Genomic DNA, 16,675 nt, shown 5'->3' on the forward strand with positions numbered 1-16,675 from the left:
GCATTCTTACACGAGGTAATTCAAAATCCTTTACAGGAAAATAGTAAAGATAAACATCGAAAACAGAAATATATTAAAATAAAAACTTTTAAGTGTCATATAAAAAGCAAGAGTGCAGTTGGTAGCAATGTTACCTTGCAGCAACAAAAGGTTCTGGGTTTGAATTCTGGTCTGAGGTCTTTCTACATGGAGTTTGCAGGTTTTCCCTGTGCATGAGTGTGTTTTCTCCAGGTACTGCTGTTTCCTCCCACAGTCCAAAAACATGACTATTAGTCTCTCTAAACTGTCGTTTGATGGGAGTGTCTGCATGGGCTGCTGAGTCCACTAGGTTATGGTGCCTCACAAAGCAAGACCGAGACCATTTCAAAGTATTGCTAAGGGGCTACGAACAAGATTTCTGACAGATAAGAGCAGCTTAATTAATATGTTTCTCTAACTCAAATTAAAAGTAACAAAAGGTCTGTGTAGAATTTTTCATTTTACATATTCTTTGATGCTACTGGACATAATTTGTCTGTGTTTGTTTCTGTGCTGGCCCTTTAACGACCTGTCAAACTGCTTCTTGCTTCTCCAAACTGACCAGCCCTGGAACAAATAATTGCTTGTCTGATGCTGCTCTTGCACTTTATTAATTCTAATCTCCTTGAGTGCCTCCTTAAAACAGATTAATCATTGAAAAACGGTCAATAAACCTGTCAGTTGTATGGCGTGAACCACATCACCATTGGCTAATTCAAATTTGACACTTCTTAAAAAGCTCAGGATAAATTAAGTGTTCTGTAAAACAGTCCTCTGGTTTACATTTTCAAAATTTAGTACCTGATAGTATTTATTTCTACTTTATTTTAGATGACATATGTTTTCTTTAATGCTTCACATCAATGTGTTGTCATACACAGACTACTTGCATTACTATATGTCACGTATTTGCTACATTTGCAGTTGCTGCCAAGTTTCAGTTGAATATAGAGCTTTGTAAATGTATCTGTTTCCCTTTGTGGAAGGTCTGAATGACTTAATAATCAAAGGAAAACATGTATATCTCTTAAAAGAAATGAAAGTGCACTTTTATAGATTTTTACATAAGTAGTGGGTGCTACTGTTGCATCAAATTACAATCAAATAATGAAGATTGGCGGTAATGTGATAAAATATAATGAAGTTAAAGTATTATGCGTACTTTTTAAATGCACAGTTGTTGGAAGACAGAAAAGGGGCATAATGGTTCAAAAATAAAAATCATAAATGTTCAGCTTTTCTCCAACAGAAAGGAAAACATTCACATTTTTTTCTCACAATATGCACTGGCGATTGTTCGATACAAGTTTCGCATTGAACAGTATTGACTAATCGATCGCGTTTGGGTCAGAAACGGTGCAGAGGCATCGGCGTGGTGGAGAGTTAGAGCAACAGAGAGCCGACCTGCTGCAGTTGTGTGAGGGCGCCGCTGGGTGAGACCGAGTCCCTCTCTCGGCTGCTTCGGTCTCCGCTGCTCCCTTTTCCCAAAGAAAAGAAGAGGAGCTCTAGGTCCGGGGAGGAGGAGGGCCGCCGCCGCCATTATCGGAAAGCCGAGAGAAATCCCCACTTTCACACGCGCGATCGGCTCCTAAAAATTGCCCAGGACACGGAAAGGCTTCGCGTCGAGGCGGCAGCACGTTTCAGAGGAGACACCAGGGCGATTACAACAAACTCACTGTTGTCTGCTGTGCGACGCCGGCCCAGCGTTATTATGTGGCCACAACAATGGACAGAATAATGATTGAAAAAGCAACGTGGTGAACCGAGAGGAAGACGTCTGGAGCAGGACTTTCTTTGCCTTTTTCTTTTTTTTTAACACGCCCGAATCTCGCAGGCGGAAACCTCCCTTTTTTTTGCAAGAATAATCTTTAACATATTTATTTCTTCCCGGCGTTTTTATGCAACAATAAAAAAAACACTGTTGCAAACAAAAAAAAACAACAACAACAAAAAACAAGAAGGGGGCGAGAATCCAGACATGTGTGATGGGGATTGATTCCCACTGACCGCGCCATACGCAGCGTTGTGATACCAGTGATTTTGGGAGCAGTTCCTGGCGTTTATTCTGCGGCTTTTGCTTCATACACATCAGGCGGCGGCGAGGGCTGCGGCAAGCGCCGGCCTGACAGATGCGAGCGGAGAGAAAGGGGGAGAAACGCGATGGTATGTATGCCCAAACGCGCTCCGATCGGCCCCTTTGCTGGCCGAGCCGGGGGAAGCTGTCGAGTGCTCACACCCAAGAACAAAACTGCGTGGAAAGTGGGTTCCCTTTAATCGCTGTGTGTGTCGGCGTGCGAGCAGGGCAGGTCAGTCCACAGCCCCGGCGCTGCAGTCGCGTTAAGGCAGCAGGCCTGGCGTGGTCAGCCCCTCTGCGCGCCCTGAAGCCAATGTTCACTGGTAATCCTCGGCGGAACACAGAACTCGTCTCTGTAAGCGGGTTATACAATCTGCGCTCCAGATCCCTGCTCAGAAGGTGTCAGATTGTTTTTTTTTTCTTCTTTTTTAAAAATATCTGTTTATTCGGGCGTCAGGCCTAGCTGAGCTGCCCACATTTGTTTTTGACCCCGCTGGACTTTGCCTTTACAGAAAGAGCAAATTGTGCCACCTCTTGTTTTTTATGTCTATTTGCATTTTAAATGTAACTGCTTGGGTTATGTCGAAGTCGCCAAGGTGACTTTGTGTTAGTTTTACATTATGAAGTGGCCATCATCATAATGGCATTGCATCAGTACTGATATAGAAGCAGTTATCTGTGCTTTAAAAATAGATGGGGTGAGAAAGTTTATGGCATTTTCTGCTTGTTCTTGTGTTTGATTGTTGTTTTTTTTTTGGGGGGGGGGGTATTTTTTCTAGTGGCTTTTATTAGTATGTTTGAGGAGGAGCTTGTGAAGATTATATTTATAGTCTTTTTAGTATTAAATATTTGACTCGGTCAAAAAGAAAAAGCTTTGACGTGGTAGAACAGGTAAAATGGAGTCTACTGCTGATAAGGACTGATGATTGTTTCATCTGCTTAAAAGTGAACTATAACTGGATGCATAGTTATTCCTGGATTGTTTATATAAATGATTTAAAAAAAAAAAAAGAAATGGCTCAAATACTGATCCTTGAAGAGCACCTGTCTTTATCTGTGCAGCTAAATAGTTGTATATGTCTACAAATATATGTTTTGCAGTGGTTGGACAATCAACATTGAAAGCCTTGACATATTTTTGAGTTTTAGAAGATGCAGCTATAGTGGGGATTAAAGTTAATATCCAGAAATAAAAGCTTAAACATGTTTTTTCCAATAGATATATATCAGAACCCAGAAGATTTGCTTTGGAAGATTGTTTCAACTCATTTCCCCTCGGGAATATTTAGCATGAATAATTTCTGAAATACCTCAACTTTCTAACTTTTAACCAAAACATCAGAAACTTGTATAGTTTGAGAGTTTAGTTTATTTAAAATTTATATACATACACACGCACACACACATATATATATATATATATACATTTTGCTACCTAATGTGGTTTGATTATGCTGTTGTTATAAGAAGATAGTTGGGGGATGGGAGGATAGATTGTTGGGCTGGAAGACGTTTAAGTTAACATTTATTTTCCAATGTATCAAAGATTGAACATTTCTATTCATAAGCAATATCATGAATCTAAATCTGGTCATTTTCCCCCTCTTGTAGCAGCACTTTTTGTCTGGCTTAAAGATAAGTAGAGAACAGCGTGTCGACAGCACAGTCATTTATATGCATGTCACTAAACTCACTGATCAGCTGATACATCACTGGAAGAGCCACTCCCAACATGCTTGTGCTTAGATTTTGGATCTCAGTCACTGTCTTCTTTTTATTTTTTATTTCAGATCAGCTGAGAGAGTTATTTCTGCAGTTTTGATGATTACTGCCTATAATCATCCCTGGTAAAATGCAAAGACCGTGGCCCAGTTTCTTTTAATTTGCCACCAATGAAAGTGTTACTCAGGCTAAAGCTCAATTACTGAATAAAATTTTCAGCAGTTTAATCCAAAAATCTGCTGTCAGTCAAATGCAGAGTTCCAGCAAGATGCCATTACAAGATAGAATTTGTCCACACAACAAAGAAAACGTGTCAAACTAGTCCGTCATCCTCATTGTTGTGCATTGTAGCTGCAGCGCTACAATTGCTAATAAATAAGCTTCCCTTTTTCATGGAAATTTGCGTAAACCTGTGTTTTTCAGGTTTGGCTGCTACTACAGTGTGAGAAAAATCAATGGCTTCTGCCAGCAGATATTATAATGGCTGGCATTGGTGTTTCTGTAACACTCCCCTCACTGGGTTTGGCTTGTAATGAATGACGGTGCCAAAGAAATGCAATAGGGCTTTACAAAACAATAAAAATCTTAGAGCTGTAAAGTAAGAATGGGAACAGAATAATTTCACACAGTGTGCAACTAATTGATGTAAGTTGTGCTTGCAAAATGTCACACTTTGGTAAATAATTGATATTTTAATATCGATGAGCAAAAGGGACTTTTTTTTGTCGCTGAAACAATAAGAGTGTTGTGCAGAAAAGGTCAGCTTGGTGTTAAATTATAATCATTGTTTTAGAGATACACAGCATTTATAAGCATATTGCAATTGGATATATTAGATTTTAATTTAAATTTTTGAATTTACTGGTATGTTCATTATTTCCAAATGTCTTCAGTTTCTTTTTTGTACATTTTCTTGATTAACAAATGCTCTTTTTGTCTGACTTCATTTCTTTTTGTTTGTTTTGACAGGATGTGACTCTTATAAGGAATGAATGAAAGGACCTGCTGCTCTTATCACTGCACTGCTATTTATTATAAGTGACGCCCAGCAGAAGAAGGAGCAATTTGATCTGTTCTGTGGATCAGCAGTATACGGACCAGCATATTAGTGATCTCTTTTACTCAGTGCCTATTTGTGGCAGGATGAGTTTCGAAAGGCTATGATGGCGAAAAAGCAAGATGCCCGATCGCCCATTTACAACCTCATTGTGGTGGGTTTGTCTGGAACAGAGAAGGAGAAGGGCCAGTGTGGGGTGGGCAAATCCTGCCTGTGCAATCGGTTTGTGCGACCCAGTGCCGATGATTTCTACCTGGACCACACATCAGTTTTAAGCACGAGTGACTTTGGGGGTCGTGTGGTTAACAATGACCACTTTCTATTTTGGGGGGAGGTGTCTCGTGTCCTGGAGGAGGGCCCTGAGTGCAGGATGCATGTAGTGGAGCAAACCGAATTCATAGATGACCAGACATTTCAGCCACACCGTAGCACTGCTATGCAGCCCTATATCAAGCGAGCAGCTGCGACCAAGTTGGCCTCGGCAGAGAAACTCATGTACTTCTGTACAGATCAGCTGGGTTTGGAGCAAGACTTTGAGCAAAAGCAAATGCCAGAGGGGAAACTGCAGGTCGATGGCTTCCTGCTTTGTGTTGACGTGAGCCGTGGCATGAACCGTAACTTTGATGACCAGCTGAAATTCGTCACAAACCTTTATGGCCAGCTCAGCAAGACCAAGAAGCCCATTGTGCTGGTGCTGACCAAATGCGACGAAGGTGTTGAACGCTATATCAAAGATGCGCATACTTTTGCAATCACAAAGAAAAGCCTCCCAGTAGTCGAGACTTCTGCTCGCTCAAATATTAATGTGGATCTAGCCTTCCTCACGTTGGTTCAGCTTATTGATAAGAGCAGGGGCAAGCCCAAGATCATACCTTATTTTGAAGCCCTGAAACTCCAGAGTCAGCAAATAGCCTCAGCCAAGGATCGCTATGAGTGGCTCATTAATCGTATTGTCAAAAATCATAATGAAACTTGGTTAAATGCCAGCCGACGAATGAACAACTCACCAGAGTACAAAGAATATGTTTTCTTGGAAGGAACAGCTAAATGCAAAAAGCTTTTTCAGCAGCACGTCTACCGCCTGAAGCAAGAGCACATCGAGAGGCGTCGCCGGATATACCTTAGCACTCTCCCTTTAGCACTTAGTTCACTGGTGCCGGATCTCGATGAAATAGATCAGCTGAGCTGGTCTGGAGTGCAGAAAGTGCTGGAGTCCAAGCAACACTTTACTCACTGGTTTGTCGTTCTGGAGGATTCTCCATGGGAAGACACATCTCACATAGACAACATGGAGGACGAGCGAATCCCCTCAGACCTGCTGGAGACTGCTGAAGCAGAAGATATATTCAATGCCCATCTGGAACATCTAAGAAATGAATGTAGACGTGCAGAAATAAGACAGGAGTTTAAGCAAAAGTTAGCATCCTCACCCTTTGTCACGCCCGGTAAACCATGGGAGGAGGCCCGCAGCTTCATTATGAATGAGGAGTTTTATCAGTGGCTCGAGGAGCCAGAGTACTTGGACCTGTACAACCGCCATCAAAAGGAGATTATTGACCGTGCTAAAGAAGATTTCCAGGAGCTTCTGCTTGAATACTCTGAGCTTTTCTATGAGCTTGAAGTGGATGCCAAGCCAAGCAAAGAAAAGATGGGAGCAATTCAGGAGGTTCTGGGAGAGGAGCAGAGGTTTAAGGCGCTGCAAAAGCTTCCTGCTGAAAGAGATGCCCTTGTGCTGAAGCATATTCACTTTGTCTATCACCCCACCAAGGAAACATGCCCCAGTAGCCCTCACTGTGGAGACTCTAAGATCGAGCAACTCCTCGCATCTCGTTTTCCCACCTGTTACCCCTTCTTTGATGTGAAAGCTCATTTTGGGGACACCAAAGCGGATAGAATTAATTTGGTCATCCTAGGTAAGGATGGATTGGCCAGAGAGTTTGCCAATGAGATTAGAGCTCTGTGCACAAATGATGACTGGTATGTTTTAGACGGGAAGATGTACGAGTTGACACTGCGGCCTATTGAGGGGAACGTACGTCTTCCAGTAAACTCCTTCCACACCCCCACATTTACCCCTCATGGATGTCTTTGTCTCTATAACTCAAAAGATTCTCTATCTTATGTGGTAGAAAGTCTTGAGCGACTTAGGGAATCAACTCTAGGTCGAAGGGATAGCCAGCTGGCTCAGCTGCCAACATCCCTTCTTTTAGTCACTAAAAGAGGGGTGGGCTCATATGTTGATATAGGTGGAGACACTGCCTTAAACCTAATAACACAGGGACAACAAGTTGCAAGGAGACTACAGTGTAGCTTTTTAGACCCAGCCTCCCCCGGTGTGGGCTATGGGCACAATGTAAATGAGACTCAGATCAATCAGGTGCTGAGAGGCCTTCTTGATGTTAGAAGGAGCACATCTTTTAGTAGCAGCTCCCCACCTCTCCTCCCTGAGCCTCCCGGTCTCCGAGACTCTCCACATCAGCCAGCCCAAGAGGCAGATCTACGAATTGTCTTGTGCTTAATGTGTGGAGACCCCTATGACATTGAACAGCTCCTGTCTCCTTTCCTGATGCATCAGCATTGCAGACCTATGTCGAATAGTGGCACTTCTGTGTTGTTAGAGCAGACTGTTGGGGGGCACAAGCTGGCCATAGAGCTTTCTCTCCTCTCATATCATGCCTCGTTCACTTTAAGGAAGAGCAGGTTAGTGCACGGCTATATTGCTGTGTACTCAGTCACCCGGAAAGCTTCCCTGGAGACCCTGTGTGCATTCTTATGTGAGGTTCAGGACATTATCCCCGTTCAGCTGTTGGCAGTAGGAGATAGTCAGGCCGAGCTCACTGACAGCGACTTTGCCTGTGAACAGCTGATTCAGGGGGAGGAGCTGGCCCATGAGATCGAGGGTCGTTTCAATAGTGTGGTTTGTGGATCCGGGGGAGTGGTGGGAGGCCTGCACAGAATAGAAATGTTTCATTCATTTCTGATGGAGGTGGTGGAGAAGCGCAACATCGTGGAGGCCACACATATGTATGACAATGTTGCAGAAGCTTGCACCGGTGAAAATGTATACTCCCCACGCTGCATCTCTCCCAGTCCTATGGCCATGTTTGTGGATTCGGAGGATGACGTAGAGCCTTCTCCACCGTATTACGATGGCACTCTCTCCTCTCACGGTGGCGGCTTCAACATGCCGGACTTGGACTCCAGTGACATCTCTGTCATATCTGATATCAGAGACTTTGAAAATAAGCTCAACAACAAAATACCCCCCAAGTGAGAGTAAAACCAGGTGTCACTTTTGACTTCCGGAAGGTTAGCCGTAGTCCTTACATCGACACCCTAGGTCATCGTCGGTCCCTGCCCTCTGCTGTTACCTGGGTACCTGGTGGAGATGTGGGTTACGACCCCTCAGACTACGCCGAACCCATCGATGCCGTCTCAAAACCCCGCCCTAGCAACGAAGAAATCATCTACTCAGTTCCACATGACAGCACACAGGGCAAAATCATTACCATCCGCAACTCCAACAGGATGCATTCAAATGGAAATGGCTCAGACAGCGAGGCAGACAGCAGCTCTTTGGAGCGAAGGAGGAAGTTCTCAGCAATCGGAGTGAAGCCCAGACTGTACCGCGACCGCTCGAAGAGACTGGGCAAGTTCAGCAGTTTCCGTACAAGCTTTATAGGCAGCGACGATGAAATGGGAGCTCTGTCAAAGTCCAAAGAAGATGACTTTGGGACTTTGAAAGGTGACAGTCTTGTTAACGAGGAGATCGAGGATCCAAAGAAGAGGAACATTCTGAAGAGCCTCAGGCGAACAGCCAAGGTTTGTATTATTACAACCTTTTCTATTTTTAATCTTAGAATCATTAGAGTAGTTTTTGTCCAAATGTTGAATATTATCATTTTGTTTCAGCCTTTGGAGTACAGTGCACTATTCTTCCTAATCCCAGAGAGGTGGATCTACAAGCCTCGAGAATTAGCAGCCTCTATGAGGGAAACCTGGCTTTGATGAATATTTTAAACTAATCAAAAGTCCCGTTTTCATCTCTCGCAGAAATCAAGACCAAAGCCGCGTCCATCCATTTCCAAGCCCATGGAGAGCTGTTACTTTGGAGTGCCGCTAGCAAGTGTGGTCTCCCCAGACAGACCAATTCCACTTTTCATAGAGAAGTGCGTCCACTTCATTGAGAAAACAGGTGAGTTCCTTCCTTTGGTATATTGAGAAGATTACAGACCTAAATGCTCATTTAGGTTTGTTCAAGATGCCTTTCAAAAATACATAAAGTTTATTTCTTACAGATTTGAACTGATCGACACTTAGGGCTCAGCATCCCGAGTTTGCGGCTTTAAATAATTCAGGAGCAAAGTGAGAATTTCTACTCTGATGATCTTGTCATTCAGCCCATGCTAATTATAAAAATGAAAGCGTTTCTGTGCGTTAATAAAGACTTAAGTGCTTTTTGAAAGACTAGAGAAAAGAATTAGTCATAATGAACAGTTTAATATATGAAATGGAAAACTGAAAATGCATTAATTTGTAGGAGTAACTTGGTAAACAAGAATGCTTCAGTTATCTTTTCGTGGTTATTATCTTTAATACGCATTTTTATCAGATACTGGCCAATTGAACACAATAGATGTTTACATTGATCTTTTGTTTGTAAATGGATGCCGAGGCTGCCGATACTCATCTAACAATTGCTTTAAAGCAAATATTACGCACAGTTAAGGTCAGTGCTGACTCATTCATAAATTGGCTGGAATCAGCAGAAACGCTCCAGATTGCGCTGTCCATATCTCCACTAGCTGAAGACTGCCAGATAAGCTGAAGTGTTGCTTCCACTAAAGGCACTGACCAGACAAACACAATAACACCCAGTCATTTTTCTATGAGTCAGAGTGTTTGTATTTTTCTTTTGAAAACATACTGTATTAGTTCATGTAATAATGTGCTGCATCTGGTGAAGATATGTTAGAAAACAAGTAGAATCCATAAAATCTGTTCTTTTATCTAAAGTATAATATCTAAAAGTCATATTCTTGCCCAGCTGCACTGCGTACTTGAAGAAATAAATGAAAATCGGTCAGATAGATTTCTCTGACCGACATTAGCTCCAGTATCTTTGCACTTCCAGCAGCACATCTCACATGCATCTAAAACTTGGTTAAGTTTAATTCAATGTTTAGACTTACTGGATTTTTATATAATATTAAACAATACATTTTCTCTACTTCACTTCCTCTCTCTTGGAAACAATTTGCTTCAACCACTCGTTTTTCTGTATTTGGGAAAATTCGCTCCAATTTACAGCAAATTCTCTAGATAACTGAGACAAAGAGAAACAATCATTACTGGTCGAAATGGTTTTTTATCATTACTACCAGTAAAATTACCGCTAGTGGTCCTTTTACCATAGTTTGCAGTTTTGATAATTAGGTTAAAGGTTAAATGTAATTCAGTTTATTCATATTCCGCCCATTCACCATAAATGGATCTACCTCGTAAAATCCACCGATTTACGGAAAGGCTCGTGTGTCTCAATGCTTTCCTCATAAGATTTGTGATTTTTTTTTATTCCCCTCAGCCTTCGTGCTGAGCTGACATCTGTTGATGACAGACTTTCTCTATATGTTCATCTGCTCCAGGCCTGGGACTCACACAAAGTCAAACTAACGGCCGAAGAACTAGCCACTTGCAATAAAGGACCAGAGATTATGTTGTTCGGTTCACATGACGCGTCGATGCTGGAGAGCGCTTCCAAAGGTTTATTACCGAGAAGTCACAGAGAGGCAAAAGCTAAAACAAAGAGCATTTACTCTTCTTTGGAGTCTTGTTTAGTCCATGAATAAAACTGGAGAGCTCCTAATGATCAAAACAAGCTTTCTTCTTTTTCAGAGCTTTGTAACCTGACCACGTAATTTGTTTGGCGCTTTCAGAAAGCATCTGTATAGTCATGTCTGTTCGCAGAATGGCCGATGAGCCATTTGTGCTTTCCTTTTTCGCTACTATGCCTCCCTCAACATGCACGCACCTTTCTTTCTCTGCTTGCTTCGTCCTTCCAGGCCTGAACACAGAGGGCTTGTACCGTGTGAGTGGCAACAAGTCGGAGATGGAGAGCATGCAGAAGCAGTTTGAACAGGGTGAGTTGCTCATGTGTAATTATCTGACTGAAAATATAAACACAGGGCTGTCAAAATGAAAGTGACAAGCTGCTGACGATGACTGAAACTGGTGCTCTGGCTTTCTTATCTGATCCCTTGTATCTTTGTCGTTGTTTCCCCTTCAGACCACGGATTAGACCTGGTGGAGAAAGACTTCGCCATAAACACTGTGGCTGGAGCTCTCAAAAGCTTCTTCTCAGAGCTGCCTGAGCCCCTGGTGCCTTGTGCTCTGCAGGTGGAGCTATTGGACGCTTTCAGTAAGCAAACACTGCTGGGCTGGGAGGGTCCTCACACAAAACATAAAACGATTATTTCCTTAGGAGGGATGGGAGCTCATCTGGTCTGCTATTGTTTTGTGTGTTTGCGCTGTTTGGGGAGAAAGGTTGTCCCGATGATGTAGTGACAGAGTTCAGCTGAAATTTGATCCGATGGATTAGTGGTGAGAGGTAACTCTGTGTTTGTGCAGAAATCATGGACCGAGAGCAGAGGCTGTACGCCATGAAAGACGTCCTGAGGAAGTTTCCCAAGGAGAACTACGACGTCTTCAGATATGTAGTGAGCCACTTGAACAGGTGAGCTTTCTGATTTCAGGCCCGGTCTAAAGGACAGACTGGGTTTGCATTTGTTTTGACCGTGTAAGTCCTTGAACTTTTTCCATGTTTTGTCATGTCATAGCCACCAACATATTACTTTAAATTGAGAAATGACAGACCAACAAACAGCAGCTTTCAACATTTTTGCACATAGAAATCCAGTAAGTAAGGAGTGAATTTGTATTTCGCCTCTTATATTATGACACTCAAAATTAAAGTCCAGTTCAACTGAGTCGGGTTATAAAGCAATGTCACAGCTTGTTAAGAGTCCAGTGTTGTTAAATGGAAAGCCTAGAAGCCCTTGGTTACTCTGGAGGAGCTTCAGAGATCCACCGTTCTTCACAGAACGGTGGATCAAAAGTGACATTTTTTAAGCTACATTTGTAACTGCATATGTGGAAACCAACTCTGCACACCAGCTCAAGCGCACCATCCTCATGGTGAGACATGATCATCATGTTAAAGATAGGTCAATGTGAAGGCAGATAGGACTAAATACAGGGCAAACTATTGAGAAAGTTATAAATAATTTAACAAATAATGTATATATTTTTAAATGAAAACGGGATAAATGTTGCTTTGTTTTTGCTTCAGATTTGATACCCATTTCAAATTGTTTATTTCTCTTATGAAGGACGCCTGTCTCTTCCCCTATTAGAAACAAAGTTTTTTACTAAATAGAAAACAAGATGCACATCTAAATCTGCAAGGTGTATGAATACTTTTGGTCTTCAGTACATTAGACTCTCAAAACTTTGAACCTAAATCCAATTGGGAATTTTTGGCTCAGTTTCCATTCACAGATGCTCTTCAGTTAATCTGACTGACTTTAAGACTATTTTGCCAAACTTTCATTCATTTTAACTCAAAATCTTGAAAGATCTGCAGCTGTTATTGCAACAGAATGTGGGTTTGTATCCTTTTCTTTCCACTTTATGATCACGCCCTTCTCCATGTTGGGCTGACGCATAAAATGTCTTAAAAGACCTCTGTGGTTTAACGCTGCAAAATGTGAACTAACTCTGTATTAGTTGCTGTTTTTTGGATGCTGTAGATGATGTGGTGTTGTGTGTTTGTTCCCAGGGTGAGTCAGCTGAGCAGAGTGAACCTGATGACCAGCGAAAACCTGTCCATCTGCTTCTGGCCCACCCTCATGAGGCCCGACTTCACCACAATGGACGCCCTGACTGCCACGCGCACCTACCAGACAATCATCGAGACCTTCATCCACCAGTGTGCTTTCTTCTTCTACAACCAGCCGCTGATCGACTCCCCGACGGGCCTCGGGGGCCTCCCCGCCTCGCCCACCACCACCCTGGGCGGGAGCTCCGCCTACTCCTGCTACCGCTCCTCGCCTCCGCACACCGCCGCGCACTTCAGCCCCCTGCAGCAGTCTCCACCCACCACGCCGCAGTCGCCCCTTCAGTCCCTGCTGTCGCCGCTCCACCAGCACCCCCACGCCCACCATTCTCCTGCTGAACAAGAGACACTGTGAGAGACCATGACACCGTGTGTGCCCATGATGATGCTGGACCGTGTCACCGATACACACAAACACATTCAGACACGAGAAAAACAAAAAGCAAACACAGCGAAATCTCAAACATGGACAAACCTAGGTTATGACGATGTGTGTGTGTGTGTGTGTGTGTGTGTGTGTGTGTGTGTGTGTGTGTGTGTGTGTGTGTGTGTGTGTGTGTGTGTGTGTGTGTGTGTGTGTGGTGGGGGGGAGGGGGTGCAGGAAGTGATGGTGGTCATAATTGTGTGAAATGTGGCATGCTTCCATTATCAGTGAGGCGGAGGACGCTGCAAGGCTACCAAGAAACCTCCAACCCGAGCTAGACTGAATGATTTTCTTTTTTTATGTGTAATATTAATTTTTCTTAAAGTACCACCACTGGATTTATGGACCAGGCCCCCTGTAGGTCCGTAGGGCAGCAGTTTGCTACATAGAAGCAGAAGATTATCGTCTTTTTTTTTTTTTTTTTTTTTAAGCATTTCTCATGTTGCTCTATTTGAGGGGCTCAGCATGGTGGGAAAGGAAAGAGGGTGGGGTATCCCATCCAGGGATGCACTTTAATGATCACTGTTTTTCTTTGCTTATTTTTTGTTTGTTTTAATTTCTCTGCTCAAACAGCCATACGTACCATTGCCTCAACCGAGCTCTGGCAGATCAAACTTTGTTTACATCATGTTTTTTCCTGTTTTTTTTTTTTTTTTTTTTAATCCACAGACCTATCTGAAGCACTTTTTGATAGTGTAGTATTAAATATGAAGAAATGCCACATAGGTTAATTGTCCATATTGTTTGCTTTTAGTGGCTGAATGTGGCATGAGTGCAGGATCTTTTTGTAGAAAAAACAAAACAGAAAAAAAAAAAAGCAAAGTTAGTCTTCTAATTAGATCCAGTTGTGCCCCCTGTTCTGGGTTGTGATGGAAAGTTGAATCTGCTTAATGTTCCTCATTCATCCAGACATGTGGGGAAAATAAGGAAAAAGAAATTCTTCTCATCTTCTGGCTGTTTGTTGATCCAAGTGGATGTTTAGGGGCTTTGTGTTTTTTTTGTTGTTGTTTTTTTTAATCTGACATCAGTTGAAGGAGAACTGTTGCCATGTTGAATGTGTAACCTAGTCGCTTCCATCATCATCATCATCATCCTCATCGTCATCAGCCGGTGTCCCTGGAAACCAAAATGCTTGAAACGCGACAGGCAGCCCGACGCGTTGTCGTCCCGTCTGCCGACCCTCGGCTCCTTTTATTCATGTCACATTAAGAACCTTTAACCGGGTCTGGGATCTTTACTGTTACTGCTGGTTCTGCTGAGACGGAACCTGGTTTGGAGAGAAGCGAAACCCCTGCTGCGGTTGGGACCCGTTCGGGGAGCGTCTGCTCACCGTTCTCAGAGGCAGCTCTGCAAAATGAAGGCCCTCTAACTTTAACCTTATGAACTTTTAACAAGAAAGTAGCCTGCTGTCTTTCAAATGCGAGGATTGTAGCACTGTCTTTTGGTTGCGTTTGCATTGGGATCATCTGTTTTACTGGTACTGTTGGGGGATTGTAATTTTTGTGTTCAACAGACTGGAACAAGGAAGAAAAAAAAAAAAAAAATGAAGTGTTTTTCTCAGATTGACCTGAGCTTGAAGCTTCGACCATTCAGACCAACATGATACCTGGGAGTGTATAAATAATACTGCTGCATTATTTGGCTTTCAGCAAAAAAAGGAAAGGAAATAAATAATAAAGAGAGAGTAAAAAATACCCGACCAAACGTGCCGTTGAAAGGATCAACGATTGGGTGCACACCGTGTCTCGGTTATGGTTGTTTGTTTGTGCGTTGTGGGGAAGGGGAGGGAGGGACGCCGCCCTTTAGTTGATGGTAGAAAACATTTCTAGTGTGTATTTCAATTATCGGAGGCTCCTTTTTACAATTTTTGTGAATGGTTTAAAAGGCCACTTAAAATTAGTGCATGATTTAAAAAAAAAACAAAAAAAACAACAAAAGAAATAATAACAAAGAAAAAAACATAAGACCACACACGAAGGGAGGAGGATGAATGCCCTCTTTCTGTTTTTAAAACATGAAGTAAGTGTGAGAACACGATTTAGCTGAAAAAGTTCATGTATTGTGTGCACCAGGAGCAAACGGTGGAATTTGTCTGACCGAGAAAACGTTCGAATATGAAGGCCTTATGTGAACTGTACAATAGTTAATAAATTAAATCTTGTAAAACTTCCTGCATGTGTATGTATGTGTATGTTTTTTTTATTTTATGTATTTTTTTATTATTATTGATCTAATTTTCCAGTCAAAGAGTCTGACTTTTGATTTTGGTATTCAAAGCACTGTGAGCACCAGGCATCCTACTGGTTGGAACAGCAGAGCGTATATTCGTGTTTGATTTACTTTCTGAACCAAACCAGGAATAAATCACGTTTTATTAAATTTGAACCGCAGATAAACTTCACTCTTTAGAAAAATGTGCCTGACATCTCATCTTCAAAGTGATAAGCACACACCTTCAGCAAGATGAACACATGACATATTGTAAGCAGGAACAACTGGCACTTCCACTGAAGCTTACTAAGCAGAAGCTTTAGGATAAACGCACCGGAGTATAAGAAACATCTATTATTCACAGCATAGCCGTCATGAACGGCTGCACTCTTTGAGGTGAGCAGCTTTTCGTCACAGTATCCCGAAACCTCTGTGGACCGCCACAGCTTTGAAAGGATCCCTGCGCCACCCTGTGGCCGTTTAGATGTAGAGCAAGGGGGGGAAAAAACGATAAGAGCTTTGGGTGTGTCCCGTCTAACAGATCACGAATGCATGCGCTCGAGTGCTCTAGATTTGTGGGAGACAAGCCAAAATAATTATTTAGGCGAGTGAGAACGACTTGCACCACAAGTATCAAAAATCCTCCCTCGACATCTAAATGGAACCTGCTGGACATCTCTTGTGCTGAAGACAAGCGTCCAGAAGCGACGATTCGGATGCAATGCGGTGCACAGCCAATGAGGAGGATGCGAATGATTGTTTAGAGCAGCCACTAGAGGGCACTAGCGGCGGGGCAACAGAGCGATTTATCAAGCACCGGGGTGTCAGTCAACATTCGTGAAATCGATTCAGGATCACAGGCTGTCGGACGCGCTTGCAAACCGCATGAAACACGTTTCCGGATTCCCATCAGCTAACTCTGACCTTTCCCTTCCTCCGCGGGAGAAATGGTTGCTTTGAAAGGCGACTGAGCTCTTAATTGCCGAGCCAATCAGAGAGCTGCTTTCAGAAGACGCCAGTAGGAGGCGGAGCAGAAAATGGATTTATTAATCTCAACTTCAAATAGAGGATGTCTAGGAAGCGACCAGGAAGTATTGTTGAATTAAACAGGGTTGGATGTTTGCGCTTTCAGCCTGTTGGCTTACAAGGTCACATCTTTCTGACTTATGATGTGGATTCAGCTGTTATACATCCGTCAGCTCCTTTGCATCATAGAAACAATGACAGCAGTTTTTAGAAATGGCTTCAGTTTGTAGTTTGAGTGCTTAAATAATT

The 16,675-nt window shown here is 42.8% G+C and overlaps 1 protein-coding gene across 1 annotated transcript; it reads left to right on the top strand.

Moving 5' to 3' along the window:
• The first annotated feature begins 1,446 nt into the window (after positions 1-1,446).
• On the top strand, positions 1,447-15,359 carry arhgap35b (Rho GTPase activating protein 35b). Its single transcript, XM_055043383.1, is given in 8 exon segments — positions 1,447-2,181; positions 4,784-8,137; positions 8,140-8,693; positions 8,925-9,066; positions 10,934-11,011; positions 11,158-11,289; positions 11,499-11,604; positions 12,709-15,359. Coding segments are annotated over 7 exon segments (4,587 nt in total). The 5' UTR covers positions 1,447-2,181; positions 4,784-4,974; the 3' UTR covers positions 13,121-15,359.
• The last annotated feature ends 1,316 nt before the right edge of the window (positions 15,360-16,675 follow it).

Source organism: Poeciliopsis prolifica, unplaced genomic scaffold, assembly GCF_027474105.1.
Source record: "Poeciliopsis prolifica strain line A6 unplaced genomic scaffold, Auburn_PproV2 SCAFFOLD019, whole genome shotgun sequence".
Lineage (NCBI taxonomy): Eukaryota > Metazoa > Chordata > Actinopteri > Cyprinodontiformes > Poeciliidae > Poeciliopsis > Poeciliopsis prolifica.